This window comes from Ranitomeya imitator, chromosome 1, assembly GCF_032444005.1.
Source record: "Ranitomeya imitator isolate aRanImi1 chromosome 1, aRanImi1.pri, whole genome shotgun sequence".
NCBI classification, from domain to species: Eukaryota; Metazoa; Chordata; class Amphibia; order Anura; family Dendrobatidae; genus Ranitomeya; species Ranitomeya imitator.
The window spans coordinates 185,956,368-185,980,061 of record NC_091282.1 but is presented as its reverse complement, the minus strand read 5'-3'; the positions used below and the strand labels follow the sequence as shown (position 1 = coordinate 185,980,061).

General features: G+C 47.6%; 1 protein-coding gene across 1 annotated transcript in view; it reads left to right on the top strand.

Annotated features, from left to right (window-relative positions):
• LOC138658809 (zinc finger ZZ-type and EF-hand domain-containing protein 1-like) overlaps window positions 1–23,694 on the top strand; it is a 280,359-nt gene that overhangs the window by 170,107 nt on the left and 86,558 nt on the right. The window contains exon 26 of the mRNA XM_069745866.1: window positions 826–1,066. Within this exon, the coding sequence (XP_069601967.1) occupies window positions 826–1,066 (241 nt within the window). The remainder of the gene's footprint in view (window positions 1–825; window positions 1,067–23,694) is intronic.

The following is a 23,694-nucleotide window of genomic DNA, read 5'->3' as shown; positions in this document are numbered from 1 at the left end:
CCTTGTGCTTTTTGTTACTCCAGTAACGTTGCAGCTCTGAAATATGGCAAAACTGATGGCAAATGGCATCTTGGCAGCTTCACGCTTGATTTTCCTCAATTCATGGGTTATTTTGCGCCTTTTTTGCCCAACACGCTTCTTGCGACCCTGTTGGCTATTTGCCATAAAATGCTTGATTGTTCGGTGATCACGCTTCAAAAGTTTGGCAATTTCAAGACTGCTGCATCCCTCTGCAAGACATCTCACAATTTTGGACTTTTCGGAGCTTATCAAATCTCTCGTCTGACCCATTTTGCCAAAGGAAAGGAAGTTGCCTAATAATTAAGCACACCTTATGTAGGGTTTTGATGTCATTAGACAAGACCCCTCCTCATTACAGAGATGCACATCACCTGATTTACTTAATTGGTAGTTGGCTCTCAAGCCTGAACAGCTTGGAGTAGGACAACATGTATAAAAAGTATCATGTGATCAAAATACAACTTGCCTAATAATTCTGCACACAGTATACTGTGGTGGGGCCACATGTTAGCAAGGTCATTGCAGCTCATCCCTTACATGCCCGACTTAGATATACCTGCTAGAAATAAAAGATCTGGTGGGAAGAGCCATGTCACAGGCTGACCCACCGCTGCAATTTTTACATTCATGTCCACTTGTGGCAGATGCTGAATAGAAATACAACAATCTCTGTAAGCACAAATAGCAAAACAATATTTACTATGTACAAAAATAGTTGTCAAATAGAGCAAAAATGCAACCATAGTGTTGAGTTGGAATCCAATATTATGTAAATGCTCTTTTACATTATTATTTTATTTCCAGACTAAGAACTCTCATGCAGATGACTGTCGTAACTTTCTCCTTGACTTTGCAAACTCAGATCCTACCCAGGATTTCTGTGGCCCTAATTCTGAACTTTTCAAAGGCCTGGTACAAGCCATTAAGAAACAACTGGCAAAGAATGATTTAGTAGCTGGTTCTGCGGTTGATCAAGCTGTGAACTGCACCTTTGCTGCACTAGTATATCTTACGCCACAGTTGTATGGAAAACTGCAAAGATATGGTAAGTACGTTGGTTGTATTAACATACAAAGATGGATAACCTTGGCCATACACATTTAGATGTATAATAGCCGTTTCCAGCGGCCACATAATGGGTATGGCGGTACCACCCGATTCTTCTCAGGGGATAGATGTTGGGCTACCAGAGGAGTCTAGCAACGATTTACTTCCCTTACTGGGAATGCATGCTGATTCAATTGTACCCATGTACGGGAGGAAGGGATGGGGTTCTGGGGCTATGTGTAGCTTTTTTAGCATTTTCTTTATGAAGAATTTAAAATACAGCATTACTGTATGGAAATGTTCTGAGATGAGTCCATCTTTACATGAGCAGTGAAGCAAGGTGTATGACCCCGGCTTCATCTGTGTGCTAAGCATGGATTGGAACTCAGGAGTCTCCTACGAGCATTTACATAGAAGTATCTGCTAAAATGGACCATTTTGAAAGGGTCATTTTAAAGAGAATCTGTCACCCCTCTGGATGAATTTAAGCGATTACTATGGGCATACAGGTACCAGAATGGGATAACCAGTCTTACCTGTATGCCTCATAGCTGCGGTGTAGATGTTGAGAAAAGCAGTTTTAGGGTTATATGTAAATGATTTCTTAAAGGCTCCTAGGGTGCGGTGCCTGGAAGAAATCCCTTCCTGTCTTCATTATAATGGCCCCCCTCTCCCATATATGTCACACTGACCTATGACGTGCAGTTGCGTCGCTGTAATCCCACACTGCGCCATTCACTTGCGCAGTTATGTGACCCCTTTTTACTCAAATGTTTTTTATTAAATATAAGGGTATGTGCACACGTCAGGATTTCTTTCAGAAATTTTCCTGACAAAAACCGGACATTTCTGCCAGAAATCCGCATGCGTTTTTACCGCGATTTTGACGCTTTTTTGACGCGTTTTTTGTGCGTTTTTTCCCAAATGCATAGAATTGCGGGAAAAACGCAGAAAATCCGCAAAAATAATGAACATGCTCATTTTTTTACCGCGATGCTTTTTTTACGCGAAAAATCCATGTGCACATAACATGCAGAATGCATTCTAAATGATAGAATGCATAATGTATGCGTTTTTAATGAGTTTTTATAGCGTTTTTACCGCGAAAAAACCTGAACGTGTGCACATAGCCTACGAGTACAATAAAACATTTCACATTAAGGTATACATTTCAATTTTTCCCACTCTTAACCCTCCCTTACCCATCCCGCCCCCCTCCTTCCCTTTTAGACAGCTTACGCCTTCCTCTTAACATATCCTGTAGTATTATATATATGTTATCCATATGCAATCACTTTTATTTGTACACGAGTACTCCATAAATATATAGGCGAACCCTCCTCAGGCCTAACTTCTCTTAGCCTCCCCTAGCCTAGATCCAGCCAGGGCATCCACAATTTATCAAACAGGCCCATCTTCCCTCTTTTCTGATATACACCCTTTTCCAGGGTAATGACCTGCTTCACATATTTAAGATATTCTCCCCTCGAGGGAGGTTCCTCTTTGATCCAATTTTTGGCTATGACCTTTCGAGCCATGTATAGTAGTCTAGCGATTGCTATTTTCAGCTTGTTATCCACAGTTATCTCTTCCACGTACCCCAGCACTCACACCAAAGTTTCTCTTGGAATTACACATCTGTATGCCCCTTCTATCCAGCATACAACCACCAACCAAAAAGCAGTCAATCTCGAACACGACCATAACATATGAAACATTCCAGCACTATCATTCCTACATCTAGGGCATTCCGAGTCAGATCTCAGCCCAGCTCTATACAGGACATCCGGGGATCTATACACTCTGTACAATATAAAGCTGGGAGAGCCTATACGGCTCATTCAGTGATCGCTTCGGTATCCATTCTAATACAGACTCCCACGTTTCATCCTCTAAACGACCCAGCTCTCTTTCCCATTTAGCCCTCACACCAATCAGATATTCTAATAGGTGAGTGTGAAGCAGATCCTTATATAAAGATGAAATAGCACCCCTCGTTGTATCCACTCCACAGATGTAGTCTAATACTAAGTCGTTTTGAATTTGGAAACAATCCCCCTCATTCTGGGCCACAAACGCATGCCGTACTTATGCATATTGGAACCCCCTAGATGCCTTAAGACCATATTCCGACTGTAGCTGGGAAAAAGATTTCAACTCCCGTCGCTCTAAAATCTGGCAGGCATACCGGATCCCCCTGGCTAGCCATTCTGGTATTTGTCCCATCGCCAAAAACTCCGGTAGATTATTATTAAACCACAGCGGAGAAAACGTGGTCAGACAAGCAACCCCGCAAATTTGTTTAACTCTCCCCCATACTTTATATATCAGAAATAATGTTGGGTATTTCTTCCCCAGTATCCCTAGGGATCCATCTTCCAGACACTGTACCGCCGGACTTCTCTTCACCACCCTTTCTATCAAAAGTTGTGCTATATTGGTGGACGACTCATGTTCCCAGCCCTTTAAATGCTGACATTGGGCCGCCAAGAAATATATTTCAGGGTTAGGTAAAGCCAAGCCTCCCGTGTCCTTAGGGCGTTGAAGCGTCTCCTATCTAATTTGCGGGTGTTGCCTTCCCCACACCAGGCCTCTAAATAAAGGGTTATTCAATTTGAATTTTACACGTGGTATCCAGATAGGTGAGTTATCGAGAACATACAGTATCTTAGACATCAGAATCATCTTAATGAGATTAATTCGGCCTACAACAGATAAATGCAACTTAAGGTACCTTCACACTGAGCAACTTTTGAACGATAACGATAGCGATCCGTGACGTTGCAGCGTCCTGGATAGCGATCTCGTTGTGTTTGACACGCAGCAGCGATCAGGATCCTGCTGTGACATCGCTGGTCGGAGCTAGAAGGCCAGAACTTTATTTCGTCGCTGGATCACCCGCTGTCATCGCTGGGCTGAAAATATCGGCTTATACTCGAGTATATACGGTATTCCAATTTATTTTAAGCCCCGACAAAGCACCAAATCCCTCGATGAGCCGAATTGCATTACTCAATGAATCATGTGGATCACTCAAGAACAGCAGTATATCATCCGCATAAAGCGCTATCTTTTCCTCTATCAATCCATACTTAAACCCAGCGACCTTAGCGGACTGTCGAATCTTGGCGGCCAGTGGCTCCACGGCTAAAGCAAACAAGAGGGGAGAGCGTGCACTCGTCCCTCTATGTAGCCTTATCATGTGAGAAAGCTCCCCATTCACTCTCACCCTAGCTGATGGTTGCGCATACAATAGCTGAACCGAGGACACTAATTGTTGATTGAAGCCAAATAATTGCAATACCTGCCACAAGTATCCCCATTCCACACTGTCACATGCCTTATGGGCATCTAAAGAAGCAATAACTCTATGCCCACCATTATCAGCCCCCAATTGTAAATTAAAAAAAGCCTTCTAAGATTGACTGCCGTGGACCTGCCTGGCATAAAGCCCGATTGATCTGGATGAATCAATCCAGAAATAACAACTGATAATCGGGCCGCCAACACCCCAGCCAGAAGTTTAACATCCGTTGTGAGCAAAGAAATCTGGCGATATTATTCAGGCAGTCGTAAATCTTTATCTTCCTTCGGGATTACAACTATTATGGCCTCCCTCATAGAGGCTGGGAGAATCCCCCCATTCCTAGCCTCCTCCAAAACTACTCGTAATCTGGGTATAGCAACACCTCCTCCACTTCCTTATAAATTTCAGCTGGCAATCCATCTGCTCCTGGGGTTTTACCTCTTGCCATGGCTCTTAAAACTCGACTTAGTTCTTCGTCCGTGATAGGTCCCTCCAAACTTTCCCTATCCTCCTCACTCAGTCTAGGTAGGACAATACCTTCTAGAAATGCCACGTTGTCAGTCCCCGATGGGTCCACACCAGAGGAGTATAGATCCGCGTAGAAGTCCGTAAAGACCCTTAAGGTCTCAGAGGTCTCTGACACTTTTATACCGTTAACAGGCTCTAGTGAATGTACGAATGGTGTACCCCTCTGGGCCGACGCCACCAGCAAGAGCATATGTCCCACTACCTCCCCTTCCTGGTAAAAGGCTAGTCGTTGGAACTCTCTCTTCCTCCCTGCCCTCTCCAGAAGAAGTTTATCCATGTTATTTTGGGCTTCTCTTAACAGTTTCCCAGCCTGAGGGGTACCCAGTGTGGCCATCTCATCTTCAGCAATTCTCAGCCTTTCCCTTGAGGCATTCTCCGCCTGTTTTGATCGCCGCTTACATCTACTGATGTCCCTGAACAGCAAACCTCTCAAATATGCGTTCATCGTCTCCAATATAGTGGGTATGTCCGAGCTGCCCTCGTTAATCTCAAAAAACTCCTCCACCTCCCACTGTATGCCCTCCAAACTCTTATTCAGCCAGTTAGGGTGAAATTTCCACTCTCCCCTATGCCATGCTTGTGTCCCCATTGGCCATAACTCCACCTCTATCGGATTATGATCAGAGATCGCCCGTGGCAAGTATCTCACTTCTCCCACCATAGAATCAAACATATTGTTTCCGAGCGCCATATCTAATCTGGATAAAGTATCATGAGCCGGTGAATAGCAAGAGTATCCCCTCTCCCCCACGTGCCGCACTCTCCACAAATCAGTCATACCGATCTCTCGAATATATGTTCCGAACGGCGTAATATGGCTTTCCGACCTGTTTTGAGTATTTTTGTTTTTATCCCAGAAATCATCACATATATTGTTAAGGTCTCCAATAATTAAAAGCGGCATCGGATCTCCCTGTCCAATCAATTCTAACACTTCTCTAAGTTTTTTACTTGAATAAGGAGGAGGAATGTACATAGCCACCACACACATCAAAATACCAAGCATTCTGCATTTCACTACCACATACTGTCCATTCACATCAGCATACACCTTCATCTCTTCATAGCGCACCCCTGTTGGGACCAACACCGACACCCCCCTCGAGTATGTAGAGAAGGTGGAGTGATACGTTTTTTGCAACCACAGCCTGCGTAAGACGTCCACCCTCTGATGAACCAACTGTGTCTCCAGCAGACATATCAGTGAGGCCCTCTGGTCTCGTGCGTATTGTAGCACCGGCGCTCATCTAGTTTTGTCAGCTAGGCCTCTAACGTTCCAACTCAGTATTTTAATACGGTCCCCTATCATGATACAGAACATTCATCAAGAAAATCCTACTCCTTAACCTGAGCTGTATAACCCCTCTCCCCCACCCCAACCTCCCCCAAGATAAAGCATTTTCCTCTCATCGAGAGTGGGGCTCCTTGGCCCATTTGAAGCACTCTCACCTAAGTAACCTCCTCTAACTGGCTCCCACGACCCTTAGAACCACATCTCTTTACATTAATTATTAACAGTACAGAACAAACCGTGAAGTAAAGAGAGTAGAAAAAACAAAACAAACATTGTTTGTAGTACACCCTATTAACAATCCCCACCCCACCCCTCATTTTCCAGCACAACTCTAACTGGCATAATAGTTAAGCCCAGTCATATTCCACTCCTCCAAAAGTGAGAGACACAGATATTAAATGGGTACAAATAGCAACCCAGTTCTCTTATCCCAAACATCTTGGTAACAATAAAGGCTCACGCCTCCACTGAAAGTCAGTCTCCCGCCGCTTGTAGTTTCTTGGCATTGATGTCGATCCATTGTGTAGCGTCCTCTGGTGTCGTGAAGAAATGAGCCTTATTAAAGGCAACCACTCTCAACCTCACAGGAAAAAACATGGCGTATTGCACCCCCAGTTCTCTGTCGCCTTTTGATGCCAGTAAATTGCATTCTCTGTTTCTGGACCACAGCAGAGTAATCCGGGTAGATGGCAATCCTCTGTCAGTCAACAGTGAGATCCTCCATTTCTCTGGCCTTCCTGAGAATAATATCTCTGTCTCTGTAGTTTAATATCTTAGCCAGCATGGTACGAGGGTTGGCTCCAGTGCGAGGGGGCTGCGGCGGAACTCTGTGCGCTCTTTCCACAGCAAAGACTCTTGTCAGAATCTCAGTTCCAACCTTCTCCTTCAACCAGCTTTCAATAAACTCTGTAGGATTTCTCCCCTCTGTTTTTTCTGGCAGACCCACTATCCTGATGTTATTTCTTCTGGATCTGTTTTCTAGATCCTCATTTTTTGCCGCCAATTCCGATATCTGTTGGGCAAACTTTCTCTCTGCTTTTTGTAGTTGAACCACATGATCCTCCGCAGTACTCCTCCCCTCCTCCACCTCCCCCTTGCGTTTACCCATTTTCTGTATGGCAGCCTTTATCTGTATAATTTCCCCTAAATCATTCAGGGACTGGTTACAAGAGGATAAAAGAATAAAGACATCCTTTATAGTCGGCTCCCCTCTCAATTCCACTTCCTTCTCAGCCCCTCCTGCTGCAGCCATGCTACTTTCTTCTTCCCCCTTCTGTGCCCCCCTCGCTCCATCATCAGTTTTCTCCTCCTCCTCTCCTTCAGATCTCTCCTCCATAGCCTCTTGTGCCTCTTCCCCACCAACCACCTGGGCAAACCTTTGAAGTTTTGTTGCAGCTTCCATGCGCTTCTGACAGGCAGCATTCTCCTTCTCGGCTTCTGCTCTAGCCTCAGCGCCATCTTGGGGCCCTCCAGTCTCTCCTGCCCCCGCATCTCTCTGCCTCCTCCGCGTCATTGTGAGCCTCTCCCGGTGTCTCCACAGCTCTCCTTCACGCTCTGGTGATTCAGCTTCCAGATAAGGCTAGATTTATGGCAGCCAGCAATGTCTGTTCAGGATAATTATGCTTGTGGCCGCGGGAGCTCTTTCCTCAGCGTCCTCTCACATGGCCGTCCAGGGCACGCCCCCCACAGTTATATGAACTTTATCCGTCCTTCTATGGGCAGAGTCTTCATCGAACTTTTACACAGGTGAGTAACTTTCACCAGTGCCTGCGTAGAAGATCGATGAAGACTCTGCTCATAGGACGGATAAGGTTTGAGTGGACCGTGCATGCGCAGGATTACAGCACCGCAACTGCACGTCACAGGTCAATGTGACGTACATGGGAGAGGGGTGTCATTATAACGAAGAGAGGAGGCATGGATTTCTTACAGGCACCGCACACCCCAGAGCCTGGAACAAATCTTTTACCTATAACATTAAAACTTACTTTCTGAACATCTACATCACAACTATGAGGCTTAAAGGTAAAACTGGTTATCCCATTCTGTTACCTGTATGCCCATAGAAATAGCTTAGATTTATCCCGGGGAGGATAGATTCGCTTTAAGAACGCCAATATCTTCACAATAGAGGGATTTTCTGGTGTCTAGAGCCCTATAATATAGTGACAGCCTATCTTTAATATAAATCAGTATATATGCAATTGTTCTTTTTCATTGTATGTGTTTTATATATCCATAGCATTTGCTAATTATTATTTGTACTTTATACGTATGTTTCGTGTCTTGTTAACCTTAAAGGGAGTCTGTAACTAACCGTGGTGTAACAAGGGTCCGATGGGCCCTGATGCAAGATTTGGATGATTATTCATATTGTTTTAACAAAATATGTGAAATCTTTGCTTGCAGTCCAACTGGGCTTTTCTTCAGAGTCTCCTTTTGGGGATGCTCTTTCATCCCTTTCTTCAAAAACTTTTCTAATCACAGCTTAATGGCGTCTTTGACTCCTAGAATGCTAAATCAGCTGCCAAGCTGTGATTGACAGAGTCTGGAAAGAAGTGAAAACGCGTGCCTCTATAGATGACACTGAAGAAACGCCCAGTCTGCATGCGATTTCTCATACTGCTCTCCAAAAGCAACAAATGTAAATATCTCCGCTATGGAGCGACACAATGCAAAACTGAAACGAGACCGTATCAGAAGAGCCCCGGGATCCTTAATTATTATGCGCAAGTGACAGGTGCCATGTAAAGACGTATGTTGGTACTTTTAAGGTGCCATTCACTGCTTTGATTGTCCGAATACTGCTTAATGCTATTCTCAAGGTAATGTTTTTGAAGGTATTTCATGTTAATGTACTTATTTTCAATAAATAATTTATTAAACTTGTCAGTTTTACTAATACACAGCACAACTGATGTTCCAGAGACGCTAGTAGATCACCATTGGGCTCTATGGCAATCTCTTCTAGAAATCAGAATTTATTGCTGCTTTGTGTACTACAGTATATGGTAATTTCTTATTTCTCCTTCGCCTCATTGGGGGACACAGGACTGTGGGGGACACAGGACTGTGGGGTGTATGCTTCTGCCGCCAGGAGGCTGACACTAAGTAAACTTGAAAAAAAGTTAGCTCCTCCTCCATCGTATACACCCTGACACTGGCTACCAGAGACTCCAGTTTATGCTTAGTGTCTCAAGGAGGCACATCTCTGGGTCCTGGATTTTTGGACCCGACTTTCAACATTTTGGATTGAGGGGGCGACGGACCTTTTTGAGGGTCCGATCTCCCCAAACCATCAACGGGCAAGCACGTGCGATATTCTCCACGTATCCTTCCCCGCTACGTGGGATTTTTCACTGGACTTGGCCCTGACCACCCTGAGGTATCTAGACCCCAGGCTGTACAGGTGCACCTAGACGTCCGTGTGTTCCCCCCTGATTTCTACACCCCTGCGTGGGGTGTTAGCCGGGGTGGAGGACGGTCCCTCTCCTTATCCTGGGGATAATGGAGTTTGGGTTCCTGCACCGTCTTTTATTTCCACCCCTCGCTGAGTGTGGTGTGACTAAGGGGGGCTCCTGGCACCGGGTTAGGTTACCTGTTGCGGCATCTCCGTGTGAGGCAGGCGTCCTGTTTGTGTGCTGGGCGGCGGCGCTGCGGTTTGTTCCGGCGCGGCGGCGCCTGCGGCGCTGCGGCGTTAAAACAGCGGCGCCGCAGCGTTATCCTGAGCGGCGCCGCGGCGTTAGGTCAGCGGCGCCGCAGCGTCTTCCGGAGCGACGCCGCGGCGTTGGAGGCGGAGATCGGCGCCGCTGTTCCTCCAGAGGCTTCGGCCCTGCCTGGCTTCCTGCAGGCGTGGGGCTGCTTCCTGGAGCCCGGGACTTCCGTCCAGCAGGCCGCGCTGCGGGACTCCACCCCTTCCGGCGCGTCACATCCGGTTCCGGCTTCTCCTTTCACTGAGGGGGAAAATTGAGGCCCCGGCTTCGGGCCTACTCTAGGCTGCAGCTTAGTTTGGCGGTCCCTCCCCCCTATAGCCTGCTGGACATATAAGGCAGCACATTTGGGCTCCGTATCGTGCTGTCAGGATCCATCTCTGTATTCGTGGGGACACAGGACTGGGGTAAGTGCTTCTCCCCCATCTGGCTGAAGCATTCTTTTTTTCCCAGTCTCTGGCCCTGGGTATAGCATTACGGATCGTTATGTCTAGAAGGGTTAAGACTCACACGGTTCTTTTTACCAGTTGTGTATCTTGTAGTGCCCTTTTTCCGCACGCCCAAAGTAATCGCCTCTGCGAGGCCTGTGACTCTGAACGCGTCCAGGAGCCCCCCTTCCTGCCAGTTCTCCAGTAGTCTCTCCGGCTCCGGTCCCTCAAGCAGATGCTGGGGTAGCTCCACCGGAATGGGTCACGTCCTTGCCACAATCCATGGCGTCCCTTAATGAAGCGATCAAATCTCTGCAGACCCCGGCGGTCGGGACCGGTAATCCACCTGTCTCAGAGAGGGCCTCGGGGTCTCTGGAGTCTTCGGCCTGCAGGGGCCGCGCTCTCACTCGACAGACGCATGGAAAGCGGATTCGCAAAGCGTCGCCCAGGCACTCAGGTGCTTCCGCATCCTGGAGTTCCGTATCTCGCTCTCCTTCCCCTGCAGAAAGCGGGGAAGTTGAGACTGACTACGAGTCGGAAGGGTCTCTTAATTTTGATAAACCTGGGTTTCAGGAGTCAGTAGACAGCCTAATTGAAGCTGTCAATCAGTCTTTGGGGATAGAAGACGAGCTCGCCTCTTCCTCTGATCATAAGGTCTCATTTAAGCGGACTAAACGGGCCCATAGGGTCTTTTCCTCTCATCCTGAGTTCGAGGACCTGATTCGACGCAATCGGGACCACCCGGACAAACGCTTTTCAGGGCAAAGAGCTCTGAAGGCTAGGTATCCCTTTGCTTCGGAACTTTGTAGTGATTGGGCAGAAAATCCTTCTGTAGATCCTCCAGTGTCCCGTTTAGCCTCTAACACGTTGCTATCTCTCCCTAATGGCTCATCGATTAAGGATCCTACGGATCGTCTTATAGAGAGCTTGGCTCGTTCCGTCTTTGAGGCCTCAAGCTCAGCACTTTTTCCTTCCTTTGCAGCAACTTGGGTTGCCAGGGCTATGATATCTTGGTCAGACTCGTTATCTAAGGCTCTCCAAGAAGGTAATGTGTCAGCGGATTTGGCTGAAATGTCGTCTCAGGTAGCTATGGCTGGTTGCTATCTGATTAACGCATCTCTGGATGCGGCAGATGGTGCTTCTTCGGCTGCGTCTAATGCTATTGCCATCAGAAGGGCCCTTTGGTTAAGGTCCTGGCGGGCTGATTCTACTTCTAAAAAATCTCTTACATCCCTGCCGTATCAGGGTGGTCGTTTGTTCGGAGAAAAGCTGGATCAGCTCATTTCTGACTCCACAGGAGGGAAAAGCAAGATTCTTCCTCAGCAGAAGGCTAGACAGCCTTTTCGGCGCCAATTTCAGGCCCGTTTTAGAACCTTTCGCTATGTCAGATGGGCCCCAGCATCAGGCTCTCCTGCGCAGGGTCGGCCCAATCAGGACCGAGACGGTCGGATCTCTTATACGGCCAGCCATGGGGGAAGAATGCGTCCCCAGTCTTCTAGATCCAGAGGATCTAGGACTCAAAGATTTTCGGCCAAGTGACTGGAGGCCTCCTCCGGGTGTCTCCAAAAAAGTAGGCGGACGTCTATTTTTACTTCGCCAGGTCTGGCTTCAGGTAATTCACGACCAGTGGGTGGCAGAGCTCGTATCTTCAGGTTACAAGATAGAGCTGGTCCGTCTTCCTCCTCCCCGGTTCTTCCCATCCCGTCTTCCCAGGTGCAAATCTCTCCGTCAAAGCTTGTTTAATTCCATAGAGTCTCTCCGTATCAGCGGTGTCATTTCTCCTGTTCCAAAGGAAGAAAGGTTTCAGGGCTTTTATTCCAATCTTTTTGTAGTGCCCAAAAAGGACGGAGCAGTGAGGCCTATCCTAGATCTCAAACTCTTAAACAGGTTTGTCCGCGTTCGACACTTTCGGATGGAGTCTCTGTGGTCGGTCATCGCCTCTCTGGAAAAGGGAGAATTTTTGGCCTCAGTAGACATTCAGGATGCTTATCTTCATATTCCCATCTTTCCGCCTCATCAAAGATTTCTCCGGTTTGCCGTAAACAATCTACACTTCCAGTTCACGGCATTACCTTTCGGACTGGCCTCCGCTCCCAGGGTGTTCACAAAAGTCATGTCGACTGTGGTGTCCATTCTGCACTCCCGAGGTATAGTCGTCTTGCCATACCTAGACGATCTGCTAATCAAGGGACCGACATTTCAATCTTGCAGGGAAAATGTCGGCATCACTCTGGACACCCTTTCCCGTCTAGGTTGGTTGGTAAATTTAAGGAAGTCATCCCTACAGCCGTCTCGGAAAATCTCTTTTTTAGGCATGATTTTCGACACCTCTCAAGCCCTATCTATCCTTCCCCAGGACAAGGTCCTAGCCCTTCGGCGGGAAGTGAGGAATCTTCTACAACCATACCCTCATACGATTCGGTCCGGGATGAGGGTGTTAGGAAAGATGGTTGCAACCATAGAGGCGGTTCCGTTTGTACAGCTTCATCTTCGACCCCTCCAACGAGCAATCCTATCAGTGTGGAACAGAAATCCTCTCTCTCTCAACCGCAGATTTCGGTTGTCTTTTCAGATCAAGCAGGCTCTCTTGGTGGCTAAACAGCTCATCTCTACTCAGGGGGAGCCCTTTCCCCCAACCAATTGGCTAGTGGTCACAACAGATGCCAGTCTCCTGGGTTGGGGAGCAGTGTTCTTCCATCACACAGCTCAGGGACGCTGATCTTCTCGGGAATCAGATCTCCCCATCAATATCTTAGAGATTCGAGCAGTTCGGCTAGCCTTGTTACGTTTTCACCATCTTCAGGCGGGTCCCCCTGTCCGAATTCAATCGGACAACGCCACAGCGGTAGCTTACATAAATCACCAGGGGGGCACCCGCAGCAAGGCAGCCATGCAGGAGGTAAAACAGATTCTACTCTGGGCGGAGAGAAATCACTCTGTGATCTCAGCGGTCCACATTCCGGGCGAAGAAAACTGGGCGGCAGATTTCCTAAGCCGTCAGGGTCTAGCCCCCGGGGAATGGTCTCTCCATCCCGAGGTTTTTTGCAGATATCCCATCTTTGGGGAACTCCAGACGTGGATCTAATGGCGTCCAAGGTGAATGCCAAGGTGCCCAGTTTTGTGTCTCGGTACCGAGATCCCCAGGCTATCGCCGTGGATGCGCTGGTACTGTCTTGGAACCAATTTCATCTCTCTTATCTGTTCCCTCCTCTGGCACTGCTCCCGAGGGTAATCAAGAAGATCAAATCGGAGAGAGTACCGGCTATCCTGATCGCCCCGGATTGGCCTCGACGAACCTGGTATGCAGACCTGGTACAACTTCTCGCCGGGGTTCCATGGCGGCTCCCCGATCGGCCGGATCTTTTATCTCAAGGGCCGATCTACCACCAGAACTCAGGGGTCCTACGTTTGACGGCCTGGCCGTTGAATCTTGGGTTTTAACTCAGGCAGGGTTTTCTCAAAAAGTAGCTGATACCATGATCAGTGCACGTAAGCCCGTCTCGGCCAGGATTTACTATCACACTTGGAAGGTTTTCCTTTCCTGGTGTAGAGTGCGCGGGCTGCCTCCTCTGCGTTTTTCCATTCCTAACATTCTAGCCTTCCTTCAAGCAGGCCTTGATTCTGGGCTTGCTCCAAGTACCCTTAAAAGGCAGATTTCGTCTTTATCAGTCCTTTTTCAGCGCAAGATTGCTACTAATCTTCAGGTCAGGATTTTTTTCCAGGGAGTCGCTCATAAGGTCCCTCCTTATAAGACTCCTTTGGAAGCTTGGGACCTTAATCTGGTCTTAAGGGCTTTACAGAACACTCCTTTTGAGCCTCTGCAAGATGTTTCTTTGATGTTTCTTTCCTGGAAAGTTGTATTTTTAGTGGCTTTAACATCCATTAGACGGGTATCGGAGCTGGCAGCTCTTTCTTGTTGTCCCCCTTTTCTGCAATTTCATCAGGACAAGGTAGTTCTCAGACCGGCACCGTCCTTTTTGCCAAAGGTTGTTTCATCTTTTCACATCAATGAAGATATTGTTCTGCCCTCTTTTTGTCCGGCAACTACACACCGTATAGAAAAAGCTCTCCATACGTTGGATCTGGTGAGGGCTCTGAGGAGGTATATTTCCCGTACGGCTCCTTTTCGCCAGACAGATGCTCTATTTGTCCTTCCGCAGGGTCGCAGGAGGGGATGCGCTGCTTCAAAATCTACCCTGGCCAGGTGGATAAGGGCGACCATTCTGGAGGCTTATCGCACCATGGGCATGACGGTTCCGGCCGGAATCAAGGCTCATTCAACAAGAGCGGTGAGGGCTTCCTGGGCCGTTCGGCACCAGGCCTCAGCAGAACAGGTTTGCAAAGCTGCGACCTGGTCTAGTCTGCATACGTTTGTTAAACATTATAATGTCCACTCCCAGACCTCTGCAGATGCAAGTCTGGGTAGAAGGATTCTTCAAGCAGCAGTGGCACATTTATAGGACTACCATTGTCTGGATGTCTTTTACTGGTGAGTTATCTTTCCCACCCAGGGACTGCTTTAGGACATCCCACAGTCCTGTGTCCCCCAATGAGGCGAAGGAGAAATAGGGATTTTTGTGTTACTCACCGTAAAATCCTTTTCTCCGAGACGCTCATTGGGGGACACAGCTCCCTCCCTGGTAGCCTTTTGGCGGCTTTGGTTTTATCTGATTACATTAGTCAGTAGGATCTTTTCTAGACATAAGTTTTCTGTACATATGCTGTTATATTATTTTTTTGTGTTTTGTTCTCCTACTGCTTTTTGCATCAAACTGGAGTCTCTGGTAGCCAGTGTCAGGGTGTATACGATGGAGGAGGAGCTAACTTTTTTTCAAGTTTACTTAATGTCAGCCTCCTGGCGGCAGAAGCATACACCCCACAGTCCTGTGTCCCCCAATGAGCGTCTCGGAGAAAAGGATTTTACGGTGAGTAACACAAAAATCCCTATTTCTCCTTCGCCTCATTGGGGGACACAGACAGTGGGTGTATGCTGCTGCCACTACGAGGCTGACACTAAGTGATACAAAGAAAGTGATCTCCTCCCCTGCAGTATACACCCTCCTGCTGGCTCTCAGCTAATCAGTTCTTGCTTAGTGCGGACAGGTCTGCTATTGAGACCCACAACTCTTTATTATTTTATCTTTACATTTTTGATTAAACTTTTTACAACGAAGGGGCGACGGATCCTTTCAAGGTTCCGATCTCCCCGAACCATCAACAGGGGAGCACAGAGAGTGTCGCCTCTCCGTATCCTCTCCTGCGACGTGCCACGCCTGAGCTGATTCTTAGGGGTGACCGGTCCCTTCAAGGGCACCGATCTCTCCACACCATCAACAGACGAGCACATGGAGTGTCGCCTCCACATATCCTCTTCCCCAGCCATGGCTATTGCCGGACAACTGGCCCTGTCCACCCGGGGGCTGAACTCCGTGGCTGCACAGAGGCACCCTCTCTTCAGCGTCCGAGCAGCCCCCACTGTCACACCACTGTTAAAGCATATGGTACAAGGAGGCGGACGGTCTCTCGCCACCTCCCTAACAAAGGGACGGTGGATTGAGGTTTACCCCTTCATCCCTGCACCATCCACGCAGGGTGGACCTGCAGCAGAACAATAGCGTGCGTGCGCTTTCCTCGGCGCTGAAACCCAGTCATCGCGGCGGCTCCATGCTGAGACGCGCACCGATAGTGAGTGGATCCAGTCAGCGATGGGATATTCACATGTTGACAGGCAGCCTCAGCCATGGCTTCCCTGCGGCCCACCTCCCTGAGGTAACTCTCCGGCCGGCTGCAAAAATTTAGCCCCCGGCTTTGGCTGATGTGTAGGCCGCATCCCGGAAGCCGCGCCCGCACGATGGCACGCTAAGGCGGCTCCGCCCACTTTTTCTGGCGCTTCTCACCTGGCACGGGAACGCTCGCTTCTCTCGACCAACCGCCAACGCCTCTCTATTCTACCCCTGGTATTGCTCCCTCCGGCTGCAGAAATTTAGGCCTCGGCTTGGGCCTATTCATGGAAGTCACAGGGGCTATGGTTCTGCATTGAAGGGGCACATGCAGCTGGGTAAGAAAGTACTGCTCTCCCCCCTGCATCTTCCCCCTGTGCTTAAAGGCACATGACCAGTATTTCCTGGTCTTAAAGGCACACGACCAGTAATCTGTAGTCTTAAAGGCACATGACCAGCATTCCCTGGTCTTAAAGCCACAAGACCAGTATTCCCTGGTCTTAAAGGCACATGACCAGCATTCCCTTGTCTTAAAGGCACTTGACCAGCATTCCCTTTTTTTAATGGCACAGAACCAGTATCCCCTAGTCTTAAAGGCTCATGACAAATATTCCCTGTCTTAAAGGCACATGACCAGTCCGAAACCGGTCTCCCTAAATGAGCTCAGGTGCCCTCCGCCGCCCACCCCAGCTTATCCCAGAGTACCTAGTTCCCTGAGTGGGCTTTGTCACTGCCGCAACCCAAGGCTTCTCTGACCAAGATATTGAATCCCTCCGTGAACCCTCTGTGGTTCGGAGTGCTCGCAGGACCGATATAGATGGTCCCTCTCCTTCATGCGAGCCGTCGGCTAGCAGGGGCCGCAAGTTTTCTAGAAACGTACAGGCGTCTAGAAACGTACACGCGCCTAGAAAACGAAAGTTTAATTTCCTGATCCCTCACCAATGATTTGCTGAGAACAAGTCTCTGAATATGGATCGGATATTGCCTTGGTTCTGGACTCACCAGAACTTCAGAAAATCTCTGTAGATTGGCGAGGACCTCGGTTCGGCTTTAGCTCACGCAGTGTCCCTCATGAGGAGAGCATTTGCCATTCACCCGGACAGGGAGCGTCCGGATAAGTGATTCACTGGACAGAAGCCTCTGCAAGCGCGGTATCCTTTTTCGGCCAATATGCAAACACGTGGGGTGTCCCCTCCACGTATACCCCTCTAGGATGTGGGATGCCATGCCAGGTCTGATTCTTAGGGGCAACAGGTCCTTTTAAAGGGCACCGATCTCCCAACACATCAATAGACGAGCCCACGGAGTGTCGCCTCCATGTATCCTCTTCTGCAGCCAGGCCTAACACCAGACAATTAGCCCTGTCCACCCGGTGACCTGAACTCTGTGGATGTACAGAGGCACCCTTTTTGGCGTCCGAACATCCCCCTTTGCATCACCACTATTAAGCAGATAATGCAAGAAGGCAGACGATCCGTCTCCACTTACCTGTTAAGAGGATGGTAGATTGAGGGTTCATCATTTTAACTCAGCACCGTCAAAAGAAAGCGGCGATTTGCAAGAGACGGCTTTTCTTGGCCTTCCAGATGCAGCCGCGCATTCTACCACTTGCCAGATAAACAGGGTAGAATCTCCTGTGGTATACCTTCCAGTATCCCTGCCCGATGGGTCATCAATTAAATAATACAACGGACTGTCAGATAGCAAATCTGGTTCGTTCCGTCTTGTGGCCTCGGGTTCAGCGCTCTACCCTTCTTTAGCCGCCGCATGGGTTGCTACAGCAATGGTCTCCTGGTCGGAGACCTTAACTTCCTTGATTCACAACAGTAACCTTTTCCCGAAGACAGTACCGCTGGTCAATCAAATTTCTTGAGTGGGAGACTAGCTGCTTCACGCCTCTCGGAGGCGGCTACTTGCGCGGCGCTGTCAGCAGCAAATACCATTACACTCAGAAGGACTTTATAGCTCAGAGAATGTAAGCGTACTCTGCGTTCAAAAAGCCTCTGACATCACTCCCTTACTAGGGTGATCAGTTATTCGGTGAGAAGTTGGGAGCGTTCCCCACACAGGAACAAAGGATCGCATGTTACCTATAGACCCAACCAGCAGTGGATGAGTTGACCAGGACGGTCTAGATCTAAGGGATCTTGGTTCCAAAAAGGGGACCGAAAAGTAAGACCGATCCTGGACGTCAAACTTCTACCAAGCTTGACAAGGTCCCCCTTCTTCGGATGGAGTTCCTCTGCTCAGCCACTACTTCAACGGAGAAAGGTGTTGTTTCTGGCATCCACCGACATTCGGGATGCTTACCTTCACATTTCGATTTTTTTTTTTTTTTCCCCTTCTTCAAAAATTCTTTCGCTTTTCCATTCGCTAACAGCATTTTCAAATCACGACCTTGTCCTTCAGCCTTGCTACCGCACCCAGAGTATTTGCAGGGGTTATGGCGGCTGTCATGTTTCTCTTGCACCCTAGACGCATGGTCGTCCTGCCCTATCTGGTCGACTTTTTAGCCGCTCTTCCAGGACTGCACTGAGTCGTCTATACCTCTTGCAATACCCTTTCTCACCGGGGCTGGCAGCTACAGTAAACTTAGACAAGCTTTTCCTCATTTCAGCCCAGCAGATTCCTTTTTGAGGATGATCCTGGACACTTCCAGAAGGTTGGTAATTCTCCCTTGAGACAAGGCCATGGCCCTTCAACAGGGAGCTTGCGCACTTGCTCACTCATCCCTTCGATTTGCTAGGAGGGTTCAGAGGGAAAATGGTGACAACAATGAAAGCGGTTTCCTTCGCTCCTCTCGTTTTCTGCAGGTCAAACAGGCTTTCAGAGGGTAGTCTCTGAGCTCCTTCCTCATCCAGGGGCGATACTTTCTCCCGGTTTAATGGTTATTAGTGACTTCCGATGCCAGTCCTCTTCTCCTGATCATTATACTGGGGATCCGAACGGTACAGCTAATTCTACAGCAGGTCCACTGCCTTCTGGTGGGTCACCCCATCCCAATTCAATCGGACAATGCAAGGGCTGTGCCATACGTCAATCATCTAGCAGGTCCCAATGGTCAGGCTTCATGTTTGAGGTACCTCACATTCTCTGATGGGCCGAGATCTATCATTCAGGTGATCTCGGCACTACACATCCCAGGAGTAGAACTCTGGATGGCAGATGCCGTCAGGGTCCCGCCTCAAGTGAGTGGGAACTTCACCCGGAAGTCTTCCATCAGATCTGCCTTTTCTGGAGCACTTCAGATGTAGGTCGGATGGTGTCCAGACTGAACGCCAATGTACTCTAGTTCATGGTTCGGCCTCGAGATCCAAAAGGCATTGCAGTGCATGCTCTGGTTCTTCCATGGTACCAGTTTCCATAACGCCTCTTCTACTACTTCCGAGAGCCTTTCGGAAGCAGGAAGGGCCCCAGTGATCCTGGGAGATCCGCACTGACCACGTCAGAATTTTTTAGTTTGCGGAACTAGTATTTTTCCATCTTATTGCAACAAAACTGCAAATATGGACTTCCTCGCAGGGAGTCTTCACATGTGGTTCTTCCCTATCGCATACCGTTAGATCTTTGGGACCTTAATGGTCCTGGGAGTCTTACAGTAGACTCCTTTTGATCCAGACAGACTTTACTATCAGGGAAGGTCACCCTTTTTTCTCTGCAATCTCGTCATACTGACGACTCTTCGGAGCTAGCTGCTCTGTTCTTTCAGACTTTTTTTCCCTTATTACCTTCAAGGCAAGGTTGTCCTCAGGCCATCCCCGTCCCTTGTTACCAAGGTGGTATTGTATTCCCACTGTTACGAGAACATCGTTCATCCCTCATCTCCTTCGGCACCAGTCCACAAAAAGGAATAGGATCCCCATATTCTGGGCGAAGTTAGTGCTCTGAGTAGGTATGTCTCGAGGACTGCGTCCTTCTGAAGGTTGGACGCTTTATTTGGGATTCCTGACGGTAAGAAGGCTTCCCGACGGTTAAAGGAAGGGTCTAGCCGTTTCATCGGCCATGTTAGCCTGGTGGATTTGTTACACCATCCAGAAGTCCTTCCGTGTTAGATGTCAGCCTACCTCCCTGTCTATCGAGGTTTCTTGGGTTCTAGGCACCAGGTGTCGGCAAAGCACGCCTGCAAGCTTTCGGGTTGGTCCAGTCCGCATGCATTCTTGAAGCACTATCATTCCCAGATTTCCACAGGTGTGAGTCTGGGCAGGCGGACTCTGCAGGCCGCGGTGGCGCACTTGTACAGTCATGGCCAAAAGTATTGACACCCCTGCGATTCTGTCAGATAATACTCATTTTGTTCCTGAAAATGATTGTAAACACAAATTATTTGGTATTATTGTCTTCATTTAATTTGTCCTAAATGAAAAAAAAACACAAAAAGAATTGTCCTAAAGCCAAAGTGGATATAATTCCACAGCAAATATAAAAAAAGGGGGTGGACAAAAGTATTGGCACTGTTCGAAAAATCATGTGATGCTTCTCTAATTTGTGTAATTAACAGCACCTGTAACTTACCTGTGGCACCTAACAGGTGTTGGCAATAACTAAATCACACTTGCAGCTAGTTGACATGGATTAAAGTTGACTCAACCTCTGTCCTGTGTCCTTGTGTGTACCACATTGAGCATGGAGAAAAGAAAGACCAAAGAACTGTCTGAGGACTTGAGAAACCAAATTGTGAGGAAGCATGAGCAATCTCAAGGCTACAAGTCCATCTCCAAATACCTGAATGTTCCTGTGTCTACCGTGCGCAGTGTCATCAAGAAGTTTAAAGCCCATGGCACTGTGGCCCCTAGATGTGGACGGAAAAGAAAAATTGACAAGAGATTTCAACGCAAGATTGTGCGGATGTTGGATAAAGAACCTCGACTAACATCCAAACAAGTTCAAGCTGCCCTGCAGTCCGAGGGTACAACAGTGTCAACCCGTACTATCCGTCGGCGTCTGAATGAAAAGGGACTGTATGGTAGGAGACCCAGGAAGACCCCACTTCTTACCCCGAGACATAAAAAAGCCAGGCTGGAGTTTGCCAAAACTTACCTGAAAAAGCCTAAAACGTTTTGGAAGAATGTTCTCTGGTCAGATGAGACAAAAGTAGAGCTTTTTGGGCAAAGGCATCAACATAGAGTTTACAGGAGAAAAAAGAGGCATTCAAAGAAAAGAACACGGTCCCTATAGTCAAACATGGCGGAGGTTCCCTGATGTTTTGAGGTTGCTTTGCTGCCTCTGGCACTGAACTGCTTGACCGTGTGCATGGCATTATGAAGTCTGAAGACTACCAACAAATTTTGCAGCATAATGTAGGGCCCAGTGTGAGAAAGCTGGATCTCCCTCAGAGGTCATGGGTCTTCCAGCAGGACAATGACCCAAAACACACTTCAAAAAGCACTAGAAAATGGTTTGAGAGAAAGCACAGGAGACTTCTAAGGTGGCCAGCAATGAGTCCAGACCTGAATCCCATAGAACACCTGTGGAGAGATCTAAAAATGGCAGTTTGGAGAAGGCACCCTTCAAATATCAGGGACCTGGAGCAGTTTGCCAAAGAAGAATGATCTAAAATTCCAGCAGAGCATTGTAAGAAACTCATTAATGGTTACCTTAAGCGGTTGGTCGCAGTTATTTTGGCTAAAGGTTGTGCAACCAAGTATTAGGCTGAGGGTGCCAATACTTTTGTCTGGCCCATTTTTGGAGTTTTGTGTGAAATGATCAATGTTTTGCTTCATTCTCTTTTGTGTTTTTTCATTTAAGACAAATTAAATGAAGATAATACCAAATAATTTGTTTGCAATCATTTTCAGGAAGAAAATGAGTATTATCTGACAGAATTGCAGGGGTGTCAATACTTTTGGCCATGACTGTAAGTAGCGGTTACACAGGGCCTGATCTGATATTGTCCCCACCCAGGGACTGCTTTGGGACATCCCACGGTCTATGTCCCCCAATGAGGCGATGGAGAAATAAAGATTTTTGTGTACTCACCGTAAAATCCTTTTCTCTGAGCCATTCATTGGGGGGACACAGCTCCCACCCTGTTATTAGCTTGTGCTTGTTTTATAATTTGACATGCTATACTCTCATGTATAATATAATGTGACATGCTATATGCTCATATGTTATTGATCTCCTACTGCTTTTGCACCGAACTGGTTAGCGAAGAGCCAGCAGGAGGGTGTATAATGCAGGGGAGGAGCTAAATTCTTTGTATCACTTAGTGTCAGTCTTCTAGTGGCAGCAGCACACACCCCACAGTCTGTGTCCCCCAATGAATGGCTCGGAGAAAAGGATTTTGTGGTGAGTATACAAAAATCCCTATATTTTATTGAAAATAGACTGCGGTAAAAAAAAAAATCCGAGCAATTGTTTTGCAAGTGAAATAAGCAGTTTGCCACAATGTTTGTTTTGACAGTCACACAATTGGCAGCAGACCCTAATAATCCTTAAAACAAATTATTAAATATGAAACTCCAGAGCTCAGTCGCTGTCCATGGAAGCCACTTGTCAAACGTTTTATACAGAGTAAAACATTTAGTAGAATGAGAATCTTTAGTCGCTGTCCTTGGCATTCCTTCTGTCCCGATGCAAAGTGCGATGGTAAATGCAGGATATTCATCCACCTTTGACTTGTATTCTGTTTTTGAATTTGAGAACCCATCGTGTATTCACCTATGATATAAAGTAGAATGAGAACTTTACTTAACCCCTTTCTGACCTCAGACGGGATAGTACGTCCGAGGTCAGATCCCCTGCTTTGATGTGGGCTCCGGCTTTGAGCCCACGTAAAAGCCGCGACGTGTCAGCTGTTTTGAACAGCTGACATGTGCCCGCAATAGCGGCGAGTGGAATCGCGGTCCACACGCTGCTGTTAACTAGTTAAATGCCGCTGTCAAACACTGACAGCGCCATTTAACTACCGCTTCCAGCCGCGTGGCTGGAAATGCGCGCATCGCCGACCCCGTCACATGATCGGGGGTCAGCAAAGCGTCAGGATATTAACCATAGAGGTCCTTGAGACCTCTATAGTTACTGATGCCTGTTTGCTGTGAGCGCCACCCTGTGGTCGGCGCTCATAGCAAGCCTGTAATTAAGCTACATAGGAGCGATCATCAGATCGCTACTATCTAGCAGAGCCGATCAGGCTATGCCAGCTTCTAGCCTCCCATGAAGGCTATTGAAGCATGAAAAAAGTAAAAAAAAAAAAATAAAAAATAATGAAATAAATAAAAAAAATATATAAAAGTTTAAATCAACCCCCTTTCGCTCCATTCAAAATAAAACAATAAAAATAAAATCAAATATACACATATTTTCGGACACTCGATGGTTCGTTGGTATCCTCTACTGAGGAAATTCTTCGATGTTTTTGTAATTAGTTACTATAAGTCATTGTACAAATCGGGTAGTGGTCTTGGGGTCCCTGAATGTGCAGACTATTTATCAGATATAACATTCCCCTCACTGAGCCCAACCCAGCAAGCTTTTATGGAGGCAGAGTTTACTCTGGAGGAAGTGGAACATGCTATAATGGACATGGCCACCGGGAAGGCCCCTGGACCTGACGGGTTTCCCGTTGAGTTCTATAAAAAATATCGTGACCACCTGGCACCACTTTTATTGAAGGTGCTTCAGAATATATGGGAGGGAG